This window comes from Stegodyphus dumicola, chromosome 10 (genome assembly GCF_044657685.1).
Source record: "Stegodyphus dumicola isolate Sdum_Otavi_A_Nest chromosome 10, ASM4465768v1".
Classification (NCBI taxonomy): Eukaryota; Metazoa; Arthropoda; class Arachnida; order Araneae; family Eresidae; genus Stegodyphus; species Stegodyphus dumicola.
This window is the reverse complement of record NC_140777.1, coordinates 86,606,254-86,625,471: the sequence shown is the minus strand read 5'-3', so window position 1 is coordinate 86,625,471 and position 19,218 is coordinate 86,606,254. Positions and strand designations below refer to the sequence as shown.

At 35.3% G+C, this 19,218-nt stretch overlaps 1 protein-coding gene and 1 long non-coding RNA gene across 2 annotated transcripts in view; one reads left to right on the top strand and one right to left on the bottom strand.

The window, feature by feature from the left end:
• LOC118192071 (uncharacterized) overlaps window positions 1–19,218 on the top strand; it is a 296,284-nt gene that overhangs the window by 66,626 nt on the left and 210,440 nt on the right. The window lies entirely within an intron of this gene.
• Window positions 15,511–19,218, bottom strand: part of LOC118192072 (glypican-6-like) — a 419,518-nt gene continuing 415,810 nt past the window's right edge. Inside the window, exon 9 of the mRNA XM_085825209.1 lies at window positions 15,511–16,355. Coding sequence (XP_085681335.1) covers window positions 16,096–16,355 — 260 coding nt within the window. The 3' untranslated portion in view covers window positions 15,511–16,095. The remainder of the gene's footprint in view (window positions 16,356–19,218) is intronic.

Below are 19,218 nucleotides of genomic sequence, written 5' to 3'. Positions count from 1 at the left end.
GCAGTCATAACCGGTTCAAAACTTCTTTATTCTTAACAAACACTGTTAAGTTGGCGCACTCTGCGCCCTCGTTTTTGAATCTAGATTAGGTAATTTGGATATGGCAAAGCACACGGAGGCTTTGTACCTAATGGAAAAGATGCCTTTGTGCGCTCGTTCTTGAATAATCTTTTGTATTTTTCAAGAAAGGATTACAAGTTAGCAGGACAGCAAACAAGAGAAGAATATGTAAATTTCTGTATGAAGCTTAGCTTAAGAATAAGCAGAGTTAATAGATTTAATTTACTTCTATCGGTTCAATAAATTTTAATATTATTATTGGCTGAAAGATTTTTTTTTTGGGGGGGGGGGGGTTGTGCGAGCTCATGCATCATGACCGTTATATAAGAAACAGAGATTAGTGTTTTTTTTTTTAGTCCAAAGGGATTTGAATCCCGAAGGACTATTAGTTTCGTTTTGGCATTTTGCGTCGGACTCATAAATGTCGGTTCACTTTTCAAACTGTTGCCACAAAATGTTAGAGTCCTGCATTATATTTGAAGAAATTAAATAATGAAAAATCTGCATAAATTTATGTATATTTCTCGCATTGTCATAAAATAACGGTACATAGAGTCATCGAATTTTGAATAACGTAATCCTCCAACGAATATGAGCATGTGGAAGACCAAATTTGAAATTTGAAATTTGTTTTATGATCGATTTCCTATTTTTTAAAACTTTGACGAATTTTTGATTAACAAACTCAAGGATTTCAAAGCGAGCAATGGCAACGTTGTGCAGAAAAAAACATTTTTATCTCCAGCGCGTGAGTCTCTGTATCGGAAATTCTAAAGATATGCTCGTTTTAAAACTATTTTGCGATATTGCTGTTGCACTGGATCTTATGGTTTAAGTGCGAGGAACATGATATTTAATAAAGAAAGGTAACACACAAAATGTTAAAAAACGTCCCTTTGGACGTAATTTAAAATCTGAAACATTTCAGATTTTGTTTGTTTTCCTCGATACCATGCAACGCCCTGTGAAACAGAGAAATTCTACATCTCTTAATGCGATAATATTATATATAGACCACTCAGTAAAAAGTATAATTTTCATTAACTGCAGAGTACTCCATCATGCTCTTTGAGTACATGTTGCGGCAATTTCTGCTCTTCTTTTGAGAAACCTACTAAGTATCAGTCGGGTGTATTGGGGTTTTTTTTTTTTTTTTTTTTTAGCAGTTCCGTGTGTTTATAATTACAAGTGACCTCCTTGTCAGGTCTATTAAACTCTTAAAAATGCGGTTAAAGCTTGTTTGTTATACTAATACAAAATGAAGCGAAAACATTTTTGTACGATTTTTGTGTATAAATAATAGTTTGAAAAGGTAAATCATTTGTAAGATGTCTTACGTTGTTCAGAACGTTAGTTCTAACCTCTTTTCAGACTGATGTACACATCATATAAGGGAATAATTCCAATTCGTTCTAGCTGAAAATAGAATTCAATGAATATTTCCGACTGAATTATTTTTATGCTTTATGCGATTTAAACTGTCTGGTGCATATAGGAATTCGGAATCGGCTGAATTGGTATTCAGCCATTGTGCGGTACACAATCGAACTTCCATAACACGAAACTGAAAACAGCATAAAAAAGCTTCGAGCAATAAAAAATTCGATTTAAAAGGAGTTAATACCGATTTAATACATTTCCTTGAACAACAAGTTCGAGAATTTGGAATCATAGAAGTCCAGCTGTAGACACTTTTGGGAATTTTGGAGCAGGAAAGTTAAAATCAATTTACTCCCTCTCCGGATTTCAAATCACTGATTTTCCAATGCTGGTTGCGTATGTTAACCCTTAATTCAACAGGAATATGCATGGAGGAACGTTGCATCCGTTTTTGCTTTACTTTATTTAGTAGAAGAATACAGTTGGACTGCTGAATAACGGTGCTCTGTCATAAAACTACCGACATCTTTATGCAAGTTGCCTACCGATCGAAGACAGAAACTTTCATAAAGGTTCCCAAACATACAGATGCCCACACACTTATGAAGATCAATTTTGAGCTTGAAGAAAGCAGTCTTCATGAAGATGCGACAGCTTGATGCTGGATTATTGATGGGTAAGAGGGATACCATTTTTCGGCTGCTTTTTAGATTAGAGTAGCGGTCTGAAACCTTATTTTCAAAGCGATATTCAAACATAATGAACTTTTCCTCCAAATCAAAAACTGATCTTTGTAAGGTTGCGGGGTTACCTTTATGACAACGCACTCTCCTGACGATTTCAGTTAGCGAAAGCTGGCAGACGTAAATAAAATTGCCCCGTCTTAATGATCAGAAGCACAGTTATAAAGGCATCCCTGTGCAGTATACGTACAGTGCATGCTAGTTTCATAAAGAATGGTTAACTTTACAGATTTAAAACTGAAATAATATCTATGTTACTTTATTGATTTTGACCCAGTCTTTTATTGATAGGCCCATCGTGGTCGAATATCATTTTTTTTTGGGGGGGGGTTAAAATGAAGAAAAAATAAAAGCGCTTTTTAATTGAATAAAATAAACAGGAATTACAAGGGAAAATTGTTTTGTACTGTTAATGTATAGGGCTCTGCTATGTCTAGAAGCTTGTTCTTAATGTCCTGCAGGCTCTATGTGATTGCAGAGAAAGTTACCGCTTTATCTGAACCAAATTACCAAGTCATAAAGAAAGTTAAAAGAGCCTTTTGATTTAACTCTTAAATGAACGGAAGGTAATACTTATGCTACAGACGAACCTCTGCTACTTGCGGATATTTAACACAACGTAAGATGAAATAATTTCGATGTAGGTAACCTAGTCTGAGGCTACACACAAAACAGACGGTACAAAAATAAGATACGCATATTTAAATGTTGGGCTAGTAAAATGGCTAAAGCCGGAATAAACTTTGGCAAAGCTGATGATAGGAAGCAGCTGCAAAGCGAGGCTGTCAGAAGATCCAAAACGTTCAAACCCTCGGCTTAAAAACGCAAGAAATAATTCGTATTCTGGTGAGGCTTACGGAAAGAAGAAGTTAAAGTAAACTTTAAATCATAATAACTGATTAATTAACATAAAATACTACAAATGTTTCCACTTTATTTTAATGTATTTAAAGAATATAAACCATAATCGCTAATTGAAGAGTATATCTCAGTTTTCAGAAGGACCTTCATGCTTTGGATTTGTACAAATCGTTTCCATATTTACACCCGATTATAAAGTTCCTCAATCATGTTCGAATTTTTAAAGAAATTTCTGAAAATATTTATTTGGTTAAAACTAGTAGGAACTAGTTTTTAGTAGACTAGTAAGAGTTATAAACAACTAGCTAGAATTTAAACTATTAACTTATTGTAAAATTCACACTGCATGTTAGCTTAAAAAATTTTCAGTATTAATATCATTGCTAACAAAAGATATAAATTGAATGCTTTAATAAAACTAAAAAATTTCTCAATTGCGATCGTTATTTAAAATACAAAAGAATTTTACCATCGAAAACTCAGATCATGTTTTCTTGCTTATCTTGCTCTTTGCTTATCTTTTGAAAGGAAGCTCCCCCCCCCCCCTGCCTATTGATTTTACACATGAAGGTAAGGCCTTATTACTTCCTACCTCCATGATTTTACGTGAGATAAGATTTTAGAACAAATTACTGGATGTAACATATTAAGAAACAGATGTGGAAAATTATTAAGTATTCCTAGACCGGAAGACAGATAGACCGGCCAGATGGTCTTACGGTGTTTTTCAATCTAGTCTTTCTGCTCGAAGGGGAATAAAAAAACAAGAAATGTTTTTGTATCGTGGGTGTAGTAGATAACTTAAATTTGACTTCAATTTAAAATCAGAAATTTACGCTTACCTAACATCTGCTTATATCGCAATCGAAAATCTGTTTTTGTAACCACCTCTGCAGACTATTCCCCCCCCCCGTGACAGACTGAAAAAATTGGTTATCGTGTTGCCCACTATCTGCTACATGATTTTCACGATAAAAATGCAACAGGCCTCATTCTTTAATTATCTTTGGATAATGTTTGATAACAATGAAGGAAATTTCACGTTATAAAAAGAAATACTTTCAAGACTTTAGTTTCAAATATGATTTCGCATTCGATAAGCAATTCATTCTTCACTTCATATTTGAAACGTAAATAAATCCAACAATAGCTCAAGTATAGTTTTTATTTTAAACTATAATTGGGTTGTTCGGAAAGTAATTTCGTTTTTCCCAACAGAGGGCTTAATTGTAATTTTTCACGGCAAACTTCCCACTTAAGCTACATAGTCAATATATATTTTGACAGCTGATTATAGTAAGGCATGTTTGTGAAAAAGTTCGATTGATTCTGCGCAGTAATTTTTGGTTGGTGCCCTTTTAATGATGGGAAGTGAAAAGCAGCATTTTCGGCATATTTTACTTTTTTACTATCGAATAGGTAAAAATGCTGTTCAAGTAAGAAAAAATTATCCGATGTGTATGGAGCAGATGTATTGACAGAACGACAATGCCCAAACTAGTTTGCAAAATTTCGATCTGGCAGTTTTGATCTTGAAGATGCACCACATTTTGGAAGGCCAGTTGAAGACACAATAAAGGCATTATTAATTGATGCAACAGCAACTCGTGAGATTGCTGAAAGATTAAATTTATCGAATTCGACCGTTCTTGGTCATTTGAAACACCTAGTTTTAATTTCAAACATGTGTTCCTCATGTTCAAACATGGGTTCCTCATGTTCTTAAACTCTCCATCAGCTTTAGACCTTCCAGAACGTGGTGATCTTCAAGATCAAAATTGCCGGATCGAAATTTTGCAAACCAGTTTTGGCACTGTCGTTCTATCAATACATCTTTCTCCATACACATCGGATAAATCTTTTCTTGCTTAAGCAACATTTTTACCTTTTCGATAATAAAAAATTAAAATATGCCGAAAATGCTGCTTTTCACTTTCCATACTTGATAGGGCACCAACCAAAATCTATTTCATAGAATCAGTCGAACTCTTTCACAAAGAAGCCTTGCTATATCAGCTGTCAAAATGTATAATGACTATGCAGCTTAATTGTGAAGTTGGCTGTGAAAAAATACAATTAAACCCTCTGTTAGGAAAAAAAAAAAAAAAAAAAAGAAATTACTTTCTGAACAACCCAATACTTGCTACCTTAAAATATCAACACATTTCTACTTCCAGTGTTTATATTAGACATAAAAACTTCAAAGCTAGTTTAGGGTTTTTTTTTTTTTTTTTTTTTAACAGGCTGGTCAGCATTTCGATGTCACTACGAATGTTGCTTAAAAAACAAATTCTATGTAGCGTACAAACTCTGTGCTTTATTGTAAAATCAATTATGATTTTACACTTAAAGATGTCGAATATTTTGCATTTTTTAATTAATTAAAACATGATGAGTACTTTACTAATTGCAGCTTTTTGTGTTCGGAAATTCTACGTAGAAGAAATTAAAACTTTTATATATTTACGACAACCTCTTTCTCGAATTTTTACAGTATTTTCACAAAATTCTCTACTTTATTTTTGACTATTTCGGAGAGGTATATATAACCTAAGATCTATGTTTATAAATACAAAGCTTGAATTTACCTTTCTCGGACACACTACATTTAATGTTTAAGCAATTCGAAGACCCACTCATTGAAAAATATATTTTTGCAAAGCTGGATCATTACATGGAAGGTAAATGCTTATAAAGGAATCTGATCGCTATACATATTAATAATTACTAAAATAGACTGACTTTTCAAACATTTACAACAGGAAAACGGTTTAGGTTAAAAAAAATAATTCTTGCAGTAAACTCGCGTGATAGAGCGTAAATTTTTCCTCCCAGAATTCCTGGTTTTAGGTCAAAAACTTTCTGACAGATCGCGCTGCAAGTCCTGTGACGAATTCGAAGGCTTTCTATGCAAAAATTAAAAATAAATAAATTTATAAAATATTGTTCTCACAGTAGGGTGAGGGGAAAAGAAATATAACCAGTTCCATACGGTGTGAATAAAGTTCCTGTTTAGAACTCAGCCAAGATGAAAGTTCTTGTTTGGAAATAGTTCAAGATGAGGCTGTGTTGAATTAATCGAAACTCTAAGCCGGTGGTTGCGGACTGAACTGGTTCTGAGTGGGGTGCTCCTCCGTAAGGTAGCGGTGAACCCAGCTACCTCGCTGTAATCTCTTGGCAGAGATACCAATATCGCTCTACGCAGAGCGAAAATAAAATTTGCTCGTGGCCGAGCTGGAAAACGGACAGAAAGTTTCTCTCTATACTTACTGCAATTCACTCTCACTTTCTCTCACTGGAACTGCGTTCCATGATTTTTGTTCAAGTTGTCCTGGGCGTGTTGGAACGAATCCCAGGATCCTCATTTGTCCGTAATTTTTAGAAGCGCCTCTTGATTGACGAGAGCACTTTAATAACTGGATATGATGAAGACAGCCTGGAAAAAAGTCCGTGAGAACTTTTCGGTTCCAAATGGGGCCTCAAACCGGGTGGTCTGAGACACTGAAACCTATAAACTGATGAAAGAGAACGAAGAATGTCTCCCTTCGAACAACTATAAGAGGAATAAAAATTTGAGATTGTTTTGTGACTTCTGGTCACTTCCTCTTTCCGAGAATTCATTAAGAAATATTCTGTCCGTGGGAACTTTCGAGGTGACCATTCTTTTGATCAGAACTTCGTGGTGGTCGATAAAATAGCTTAAGACGTTACAGTCCCTTCTACTGTTATTTCAAGTTTTAATGTATGCAAGTCAAAATACGCATCCACTTGACCTTCTGAATTCAAAAGAGTTATCTGTGACTGGACGAACAGCAGATGCGGCAAGAAAGTACTGAAAATGACGTATTCGTTAAAAGAAAGGACTGGATTCCTTGTACTAGAATTCCATCGACTGAGGGAGAGTATTACAGCAGCAAGAAAAAGCTTCCAGGGCAAATTCAAAGTCGCTAATGGTCCACAACCGAATACAGTAAAAATCTTGCATAAAAAATTCCAGCGAACAAGTAGTGTTGCGTATGAGAATGTCGGAACGGTTGGACGAGATCTGTCGGCTGTTGCAGAAATAAATGTACGGGCCGTTGAGGGAAAAATTGCACGCTCCCATAGAAAATCAGTCCAAAAAACTCCGGGCGCATGCCAATTGAGCAAAACAGCAGGGCGTACGGATAATGCGTAGTGCAAGGTCTAGTTCCAGTACAAAATTCAAACATGGCAACCGCTTCAAACTGCATCTGATGAGGAAAGGAACATGTTTGCGAATAAAAAGCTTGAAATTATTGATGATGGCAATATTGGGGGGAGGGGGATGTGAACTTTGTATGGCTTTCAGATGAAGCACATTTCCATCTCGATGAATTCGTCAATATGCAAAATTGGCGAATTTGGGGAACTGAGAACCCTCATATATAGCCCCGTTCACATGCAACGCTCCTTCGCACAGCTGCCGTTAGCAAGGGGAGAAAAAGGAGACATGAAAGAGTTTCGTCTTTAGGACCCGTTCAGAAGACCACCGCCTTCCTTCCCCTTTACACCTAAAGCCTCTCTGAACAATCACGTCTCCGAATTGGCAGATTTCTAATACTGTTTACACATTTTTAACGTGGTTTACTGTTGTTAATTTTGTAATCTGTACTTTCGCAACTGGTACCTGAACTTTCGTAATGGTTCCTGAAAAATATATGCTTTTTAATTATTATTATTATTTTATAAGCTGTTATTTAGTTCACTCTTGGTGCTTGTCGCTATGGTTAAAAGATGGTAATGGATTTTTAAACTGCTTCCCGATAAGATATAGAACTCAAACTTTGTACATACACTGCTTGTGGATGTGGTGTCACGCTTTTGATTTTTAGAGGATTAGATTTTTTTCAAATTTAAAGTTGAAACGACTTTTTGCAAATATTAACAAATAAACTGAGAATCTCAGAATATTATAGTTTGCACCATAACACACTGTGAAAGAAAAAAAAATTAAATGAAATTTTTAGCGTAATTTTTTTTAAAAATATTTTGGGAGAATTTTTGAAAATCGTTCATATTTTTAGACTTTTTGACACCCATTAATTTTAAAATTTCATATCTAAAAATATATCGGTTACAAACTTCCGACTTTTTTACAGCTTACAAAACAAACTTTTCGCATTTAAAAAAAAAATGGTAAAGGAAATTAATTGGATGATTTTGTACTTTTTTGAAAGATATGCAATGAAGCAGAATGGAAAATACTGGTTCTTCTTGGGCATCAATTCGAAACATCGGTTTCAAAGTAATAATTTCATTATACCACACTATTTTCATGACATTATTTATGCTATATAAGTTGTTATTGTTACCAGTTGTTAGTTCAGCGTGAGATTGGAGATATTTTTGAGTTATTTTTCTCTTAAGATTCGTTTTGCATTCCGTTGTGTTTAACGTTCTTATTAGATTGAAGCATAACTACTGATTATACTTAGTGATATGCTAAACACTTATATGAATATTTCTGTGGAAAATTCCAGAACTTTGAAGTGTTTATGTTGATAAAATAAACTTAATTAAGCTATCATCGGATTTGAGTGCAATGACCATCATTTACGAACTATTATCAATCTATTACAAACCCGTACGCACGCAGCAATATTATAATTAAGTAATGTATTAAAATTGTTTTGAACGTGTTTTACAAAACAAAAACAGGTAAAGAAAAATTCTGTTTGCGTTTTATGAGTTTTTGCAATTTGTCTGGCCACATAAGGTTTTAAAAAAAAGATTGTAATTTATGTTTATATTTACCAATTGAATAAATAGCACTAGGTTTGATTTATATACATATGTGTATATTGAAATTCAGTAATAAAATTTTAAAGATTTGAAATGATTAAATGTCTATTTAGACAGTTTGTATTCTTTAAACTGCAAATGCAAACTGAGAAACCTTTTCCACTTTTTTCAATAAATCCTTTTACTCCTAAAACATATACAGGTATGGACTAAATTTTTTATTATTTTTACTGTTTATATAAAATTATATAATTTATAGAAACAAGGATGAATTTTGCAAAATACTTTCAGAAAAAATTATTTGAAATGAAAATGTGACTGAGATCATATTTGTTTTAAAGATTTTAGATAAAAGTGTATTTTTTTCTCAGAAACTAATTCATTAATTGCAAAATCATTCCTTGAAGTTATTAAGAACACTCTAATAAATACAATAAAAAACTGGGGGGGAGACATTGAAAATTGTAGGAGAAGAAAGACATTTTAATTGTAAAATTTTTTTTCAAAAATTTAAATTAAAAAAAAAATGCTAGCAAAAACTTTTTTTCAGCTTAAAATTATTTTGTCTCGCAAAACCATTTAGTAATATTCATAAAAAGTAGATGAAAATGCTTAAATTAAAAAAAAAAAAAAAAAAAAAAAAAACCATTCAAAAGGTACCGAGTCCCTTTTTGCGTTGAAGCCGATATGCACTTGTCTTAACTTTAGTTTTAATTTGAACGATATTTCTGGAATACCTAGCATCAGATAACCTTGTCTGTATTTGTCTACAATTTCCGTATCTTGTACAGTTCTATCTAATTTGGAGGGGGGATGCTATCACATCCCCAGACATCTATCAGCGCGATTGTGTCGCTGACAGTCCAGCGAGCAGTAACTAAAATTAAGTGAACCGCGCAGTATAGTACGGGAAATCTCCCCATTTGCCCTGCTCCCGAAAGGTAGGAAACATTCAACCAAGTTCTACCTTCAATTCGGCGAGGCAGTTAATGCTTGTGCCATGTGAACGGGACACGTTGGAAGAACCGGTTTTCGCTACCGGTCGAATCTGCTCTTGTGAACGAGGCTTAAGTGTTCCACAATGACTTTCTCAAAAAGTGACTGTATGGGCAGCTGTTTCCACAAGAGATACAAATGAACCCCTTTTTCTACATGATACAGTGACTTCATAACGATTTGTTCAAATTTCCACGTTTTTGTGGCCATCGAAGATGTTTTCGTCGAATCATCCACGACATACTGGTTCATGCAAGATGGTGCAAGGCCTCAAGCGACTGCTGCAGTTTTCGGTTTCTTAGAAAATTATTTTAATAACCATGTAATTGCTTTCAATTAGCCATGCTTCACAGTAAAGGAAACAGAGTGGCAACCGTATTCACCAGACTTCAGTCCATGCGATATCATCCCTTGGGGGTCACATAAAGGATGCAGTGTAATGGAAAAATCCTCGAACACTTGAGAAACTTGAAGAAACAGTCAGTTACGAAAGCCATTCCATTGGCCAATTTACCTTGAAATGTCTGCTAATTTCGTTCTCCGATTATGACATGTGATTGCGGCTGATGGTGGACAGTTCAAAAATATTTTTATGTAATTTTCATTCATTAAAAAAGTTTAGAAAAATTGTAATGTGATTTTCAATTTTATTTCTTTGATTTATGAGTTTACTATCTGCAGCATCATCCGTCGGAAAATGTTTTAACTGAAACCAGTGGCTCTGGCAGGAAACATTTATGCACTGTCATATGAATTTGCTGCAAGAATTATTTTTTTAACCTCCACCGTTTGTCTGTTATAAATTTGTGAAAACCGTAGTTTCCACGCGAAGAAGCATAAGCTCTACTCGAATATAAACATTCAAAGAAAAACCGACTAAAACTTGTATCGAAAGCAAGTGTACTTAATCGTTGAAATCTAGTTAATTACAGAAACTTTTTTCCCTGCAATGGCGGGCACAAGTCATCATAGACGTTGGCCACAACTAAGGCCGGAAGTGGTGGTTGCTTTATTAGGGAGGCACTTAATAGATGAGCCACCACTGCCTCCTATGAACGTACGGACAGTTACAACCATGCCTTCTCCGGGATGTGAACCCCAGCCCTTTGGTATGGTAGTCGGCTACCCTAACCACTATACCTTCTGAGCGGCATTATAGAAACTAAAAGTATAAATATATTTATCTTGCTAAAATATAGTGTGTTTAGCTTAAAGTGAAACATAAATTGTATTTTATATGCAAACACAAATGGAAATAGTACAGTATCCTATACACTTGCTTTTACGAAAATCCTAACACTTAAAATTTTTCAGTAACTCTTTCTTTGCATACCAAATTTCTTTTTAACCACCTTCCTCCAAAAAAGAAAGGGAAACGTGCCTAATACATTTTAAATTAAAGCAAAATTCAATCTTAAATTAACGTTGAATTAAAGAAATTTTCAATGAATTTCCAAGAAGATTAAGCAAGAATACTTTTTCTCAAGCTGAAAAAAACTATTCTGCTTAGTGAAGAACCATTTTGTTATTTTCGCAGGAACTAAGCTGTTGTGTTTCCTGTGCACACTTTTCAACAAGTTTTTCTTATTGATTGAGTATATGAATATTTACAAAAATAATTGGGTGGCCAACCCTAGTTGTGAGCCACCAGTTTGTGACGTCACAATCCAGTGGTTAGATTTTTGTTTCAAAAGGCGATACCACCACTGACCATCCTTCATCAACATGAGGATCTTGGAATTGTGAAACCATATGATTTCGTTATCCTATGGTGAGCTGCTGCCGGATTCCTTTGCTTTTTTTCCATGAGATAACACTTTTGCAATTACGTAACAACTAACTACAAAAATTTGCCATTTAGCATGATAATTATTATTTTCAGGTTTGGGTATTTAAATACTTCAGTCTCGTGAATCTTGTGCTGAATCGTTCTTTCTCCCCCCCCCATTATTTGGATCTTTTGAATCCTAACGTAGAGGCGACTAGTGGCGCCCCTGATTGCTATGTATTTAGTTCTCTCAGAGAATTTAGTATACTTTGCTTAGCATTTATTTGTTTTTTTAAATAATCTTCTTCCCTCTACAATGGCATTGCAAGACTATATCAAAAAAGTTGAACGTTTCTCAATCCCACCACTAGCCTCAAATTATATCAAGAAAATGAATGTAAATGTGTATAAAATGTAAATAAATGTGTATAATTTAATAGGACATTTGGCTAAGGAAGTTATATGGTGTCCACATAAGATTTTTTTTATAGAATATAAGTGTCATTTATTTAGTTATTTTTATAATAAAGTATTTCTTTTACTTGGTAAACGTTATTATATTTTAACTGTTTAGTACTTGCTTCAATAAAAAACTAAAGTATTGTTACTTGATTTACGGTAGATACATATTTGGCTTTCTTGAAAAAGACAATGAAATCATCTAAATTTTTTCAAATGTCTAGTTAAGCTATAGTCCCAATCAGTGTTAACACACACTGGTTTTCAAAAGTTAAGCAGCCCACCAGCAACCAAGCGGTAAAATCACTGAACACTGGTAGTTCATTCCAGGTTCGAATTCTGGTTTTTGTGATTTTCTCCATATGTAACATGTGTAACAGCCAGTTTCCCTTAAAAAGTCCTTCAGGAAGGAATCTCTCCTCTTACGTCTCAATTGCTTTACCATAATTAAATATACCAAAAGTTGAATAACAAATTGATAAATTGCAATAAATTGGTTAAAAGTAGTTCAAAATTCTTGAAATTTGAATTACGAATAAAAGCAAGCTGAATCGAGTATCATTACGCAAAACTGTGATGCTACCAGTGCTTTACATAAACATGAAACAGTTAAAATTAGTTGTTTAAGAGTACATTATTAAATAATATATTAAACAATTACGAGACAGCAAAAGTGTAAAAAGAGTTAGAGGCAGCATTTGCCAGCAGAATTGTGTTAAAGAGCCATAGATTGATTAGAAGCAGAAAAAGATTAGCTGATGTTGCAAATGTTGTTCCATGGCAAGCAGGTTATTAAACCAAAGAATATGAATGGGATTCAAATCCTTTCAAACTTGTGAAACCAGTTTCTAACTACTGGTTCAGCCTCTCGAAGACCTATCAAAGATAGGCCAAAAGCTACAGCTTTTGCAGGTAACCATATTTGTAAGTAAATGCACTTCGCAACAAGACCACAACTCCATCTCAGCTTAGATTCGCACTTATTTCTGTCACCGGAAGGACAATATAAGCCATGACACTATGCAGAACAGTACAAGAAAGAGCTTTGTGTACTTGGTATTGGGCATTGTGTATCCTGCTTGACTCCCATGATGGAAGAGGGTGTTTGAATTGGGCCATGTAGTCACTTAAACTGGATTGAAAATCAGTGGAGGTCTATTCTGTTCACTGATGAATCCCACTTGCTTTAAGATTCTCGGTGTTGTTCACATAGGGACAGAAACAAACACTTTATATCTTCCGTTTAACATATCGGAAAGAGATACTGAAGCAGGAGGTAGTGTTTTTGTATGTGGAAGAGTACCTTTAGGTGGGTGCACAAAATTGTATGTGCTGCCACATGGAACTCTCAATGCTCAGAGGTTCAAAGACGAAGAGACCGACATAATAGATCCTATTGTTCACCCATATGCTGCCACAATTGGCGACACCTTTCATTTGGAAAACATCTTTCACATTGCTTTCCTCATGCTCCAGTTTCTTGAAGGAAAAACTATAGTCAGAATGGAAAGGCCAGCGTACTTTCCTGACCTTAACCCCACAGAGGACACGTGGAACATTCTCGAGAGGCATGTTGCTGGCTTATATAACCCCCTCCTCAAACTCTAGATGGGGATAAAACTGCTTACTTGATGAATAGACATTGCTACTCATGAAGCTCATTTACATCAAAAACAGCATGCAGGCTTCTATTGCTGTTTGGTGAAATCATACCCAGTATTTACGAGGGCCATCCAGGAAGTAGATTACGTTTCCGTCTGTGTCCGCTAGGGGCGGGGCTAGCGCGGCCATCTTGGGGTCAGAGCGTTGCGCAGCTCAGTCTGCATCTAGCCGTGCTAGTGAGAGGTTCGTGCTGTGCTCCGTTCAGATACTGTGACGGTTTGAAATGTCTGCGTTAATTGAAAATCCCGCGAGCTGCGAGGTGCGCTCAGTAATAAGGTTTCTGACTGCAAAAAACTGTAAACCGATAGAAATCTATCGGCAGCTTCGTGAAGTGTATGGGGACAACATTATCACTGAAGGTGGAGTGCGTCAGTGGGTCATAAGATTTCAAAATGGCCGAACCAATGTTCACGACGAAGATCGAAGTGGGAGACCCAGCATAGTGACCGCCGAACTTCTCGAAAAAGTCGATGCTAAAGTCCGTGAAAATCGAAATTTCACAATAACGGAACTTTCTTTGAGTTTTCCACAAATTTCGCGAAGTTTGTTGCACGAAATCATCAGCGAAAAGCTTGGTTACCACAAGTTTTGTGCAAGATGGATTCCAAAAATCTTGACAGAGGACCACAAAAATCAGCGAATGGCTGCAGCGTTGAACTTTTTGGACGCTTACCATAAGGATGGTGACTCTTTACTCGATCGCATCGTTATTGGTGACGAAACATGGGTGAAACATGTGAACTGTGAAACGAAATTGCAATCAATGCAGTGGGGGCACACAAGTTCTCCCCAAAAACCCAAGAAATGCATGCAAACAATGTCGGCAAGGAAGATGATGGCGACTGTTTTTTGGGACAGAAAAGGTGTAATTTTGGTGGACTTCCTGGAAAGAGGCACTACAATAAACTCTCAAAGGTATTGCCAAACTCTCCAAAAACTCAGAAGAGCAATTCAAAACAAGCGCAGAGGAATGTTGAGCTCTAAGATCTTGTTGATTCACGACAACGCCCGGCCCCACACGGCAAATGTCACTCGTAAAGTTCTTGAATCTTTTAAGTGGGAGTTGTTTCCTCATCCGCCGTACAGTCCCGACCTGGCACCGAGCGACTTCCACCTATTCCCAGCAATGAAGAAGTGGCTGGCTATGCAGCGTTTTGATGACGACGCACAGCTGCAAGAAGAGGTAACGAAGTGGTTGAAGGCGCAGGCGGCCGAATTTTTCGACGAAGGAATTTCCAAGCTCGTACATCGCTACGATAAATGCCTTAATTTGTATGGTGACTATGTAGAAAAGTAGTATTTGAGTGTGGCTTTCATCTGTATATAATAAAATTTGTTTCCTATACTTTGTTTATTTTTTTATTCCAAAACGTAATCTACTTTCTGGATAGCCCTCGTAGATGTTTTTTTTGGGGGGGGGGTATTTATTATGTTTGACTGAATTTAGAATTTATGTTCCTGATGATACCATAAAATTCAAATAATCTGTATAATATTTTCAAGTGTTTTTAAGTGAAAAGGGGTATAAAATATTTTCCCCGAAGCTTTGTCTATTTTTCTTGTGTACGTTTTGAGCTGTCATCAGTTTTCTGTTTGTTGCCTAACTTTTGGAAACAAGTATATTTAAAATTCTGCAGTAATGATTTATTAGTAATTATGCATTAATTAATCAGCATTATTTTAGAAACAGGCCGAAAAATAAAATAACTAATATGCAAGTACCTTTTCTATAAATTGATAAAATGACCCTTTGAAGAATTTTTCATTTGCCACTTTTCAGTTAATAACATGCAAATTAAATAAAACACATACACACAATTATTAATTTATACTATATTCAACGATTTATTTCATGCCGAAATATACATTTTATACAGATGTAAGCACCTGCACGAAAAGAAAGCACTATGACTGATGTTTCTTCTCGACAACTAAGCACTAAAGTCTCATCTCAGAGTCCGAACATCAAATGCATTTTTCTGAAGGTATGAATCATGGTGTAACAAGAGATTCTAGTATAAAAATAATGTCACTTCTGTATCTATCAATACTTCTCATGCAAATATCTCAAGACTCGTATTACTGTCAAAAAAAAAAGGTGTTTGTATAAAATAGAATTCATGAAACAAGAAAAGGCTCAATGACGTATCACAACTGAGCATATCCTAGGAAGTTAAGATCACACATTGTACTATTAAAACACAAAATAGTTCATCCAAGAAACATCTATTCTTAATCGACCATAATATTAAACAAATCTCACTGTAATTAAACAAAAAATGTTGTACAAAAGTTTCTGTTTTTTTAGGCCTCTGTCCATTTGAAGGCAGCATGATAATTAGCTCTTTAGATGTAGTTAGGAAGCACTTAATTGAGATCCGAGGTCTAAATTCTTTGTCTTCGTTAATTGTTATTTGTAGCGACTTGTATTTGTACTTTATTCCATAAGAAAACAGTTAAAGCAGACAAGAATATTAGGAATGTACTGTGCTGCCATCTGGTGTTAGCAGATGACTCTTCTGATGGTGGTTGATGATCGGGAATGAAATGAGGTGGTGACGAGGGCGTCGAAAAGTAAATATCTCCAAAGTTGTCTTCTGTTGGTTCTTCTTCTCCGAATCCACTGCCGCTACCGCTTCCACTGGATTCGGCATCAGAATCACCTGTAAAAATAAGAAAAACTGATAAATAGGCAACGCAAAAATTGTCATGAGTATATTTTAAAGTCCCATATATGTTTAAAAAATTACTATATGATGAAATATTTTAAATACGTAGCTATTCCTTGATTGAGTAAAAGCTAAAATATCTACATAATTACATCATTTAAGTTTTTTTTTGTTTAGAATTGTTTTATAACGTTTAGGTGATTCTCTTCTATTTGTAGGATGTGGCGCCATCTATAGCGGGATTTCACAACTAAATGCCAAATGAAAGATTATTTTTCTTCAGAACTTTAAGGCATATCAAATTAAAATAATAGAATAAGCAGTAATTGTAAAATCGTACCACACGACATTCATTCTGCCTTATATATACGTTACCTATGCATCATTATATAATAATACAATGTGATATAATGCTTCTATTAAGCTTTTATAAAGAAAAAAATGTAAATAGTGCATCACATTTAAAATTACTTACAAATATTTTATTATTATATGATAAATAAAGACTTAAGTTCTTTTTTTGAAAATTTCTAAAATTAAATGTTAAGAATGCGCCCGAAGAAACACAACTTACATTTCTCTTTTCAAATGAAAATTAATGGAATTTTGAATTTTATATCTTATCTATAAGAACTGAAACATTAATTACTTTAGACACTGCAACACAAGTTTGTCTGGCATATAGCGCATGATAGATTCAATACTTGAATTTAAAATTTGTTTTTATTTTAAAGAACGAAAGCTTGGATGCTTGAACATGCATAAATTGTTTTAAAACACCGGTAATCTGAAAATGGCGGCTCGCTTCTGGTCTTTCTAGTAATCTTAAGCGGCAGGCGAATACATTTCTCGTAAATTAACTGACATTATTTATTACGACAAGAATTTAAAAAGGTTTAAGATTTTAAATTATTTTTAGTCCAGTTTTACATTACTTTCATTACCATTAAAAACGAACATAAGTAATGCTACAGAAAATTTATATGTGGAGCTAATTGATTTAGACAGTGATATAAATTTTTTTTCAAAGATTTCAAAAACTTTTTTCGTATTTGGCAAAAGATACAAATCTTTAGTTACGAATTTTTGCAATATGAATAATCGCTTTGCTTGGGAGTGAACAGTTTTCTTTCCACAGTTGAAAATTCTAATAATAATAATAGATAGGGAAAAAAAAAAAAAAAAAAGGAAAGAGAGAGAATCGAACTGATAGATAAGCATCTACGTAGGCCATCCAGGAAGTAGATTACGTTTCCGTCTGTGTCCGCTAGGGGCGGGGCTAGCGCGGCCATCTTGGGGTCAGAGCGTTGCGCAGCTCAGTCTGCATCTGGCCGTGCTAGTGAGAGGTTCGTGCTGTGCTCCGTTCATATACTGTGACGGTTTGAAATGTCTGCGTTAATTGAAAATCCCGCGAGCTGCGAGGTGCGCTCAGTAATAAGGTTTCTGACTGCAAGAAACTGTAAACCGATAGAAATCTATCGGCAGCTTCGTGAAGTGTATGGGGACAACATTATCACTGAAGGTGGAGTGCGTCAGTGGGTCATAAGATTTCAAAATGGCCGAACCAATGTTCACGACGAAGATCGAAGTGGGAGACCCAGCATAGTGACCGCCGAACTTCTCGAAAAAGTCGATGCTAAAGTCCGTGAAAATCGAAATTTCACAATAACGGAACTTTCTTTGAGTTTTCCACAAATTTCGCGAAGTTTGTTGCACGAAATCATCAGCGAAAAGCTTGGTTACCACAAGTTTTGTGCAAGATGGATTCCAAAAATCTTGACAGAGGACCACAAAAATCAGCGAATGGCTGCAGCGTTGAACTTTTTGGACGCTTACCATAAGGATGGTGACTCTTTACTCGATCGCATCGTTACTGGTGACGAAACATGGGTGAAACATGTGAACTGTGAAACGAAATTGCAATCAATGCAGTGGGGGCACACAAGTTCTCCCCAAAAACCCAAGAAATGCATGCAAACAATGTCGGCAAGGAAGATGATGGCGACTGTTTTTTGGGACAGAAAAGGTGTAATTTTGGTGGACTTCCTGGAAAGAGGCACTACAATAAACTCTCAAAGGTATTGCCAAACTCTCCAAAAACTCAGAAGAGCAATTCAAAACAAGCGCAGAGGAATGTTGAGCTCTAAGATCTTGTTGATTCACGACAACGCCCGGCCCCACACGGCAAATGTCACTCGTAAAGTTCTTGAATCTTTTAAGTGGGAGTTGTTTCCTCATCCGCCGTACAGTCCCGACCTGGCACCGAGCGACTTCCACCTATTCCCAGCAATGAAGAAGTGGCTGGCTATGCAGCGTTTTGATGACGACGCACAGCTGCAAGAAGAGGTAACGAAGTGGTTGAAGGCGCAGGCGGCCGAATTTTTCGACGAAGGAATTTCCAAGCTCGTACATCGCTACGATAAATGCCTTAATTTGTATGGTGACTATGTAGAAAAGTAGTAGTGAGTGTGGCTTTCATCTGTATATAATAAAATTTGTTTCCTATACTTTGTTTATTTTTTTATTCCAAAACGTAATCTACTTTCTGGATAGCCCTCGTATAATTCTTGATAAAGGTAGTTTCTAATAACTTTTTTTCCAAAGTTACATATTTCATGGAAATCAAAATTCCATGAGATGGAGCTGAAAGCTGTAGTAATAAATAAAGTTCATAACTATTTATACACATGTATGAATTTTTCTGTACGCGTCGAAGAAACAACAGAAATTTCTTGCAGTTACGGCCAAACAATTCAGACAGAAAATTAATAAAAATTTGGAATTCTTTCCTTTTCATCATCATTATTACTGCTTATGTATGCTTTGGTAAATATTTAGTAAATAAAATTTAGTTTAA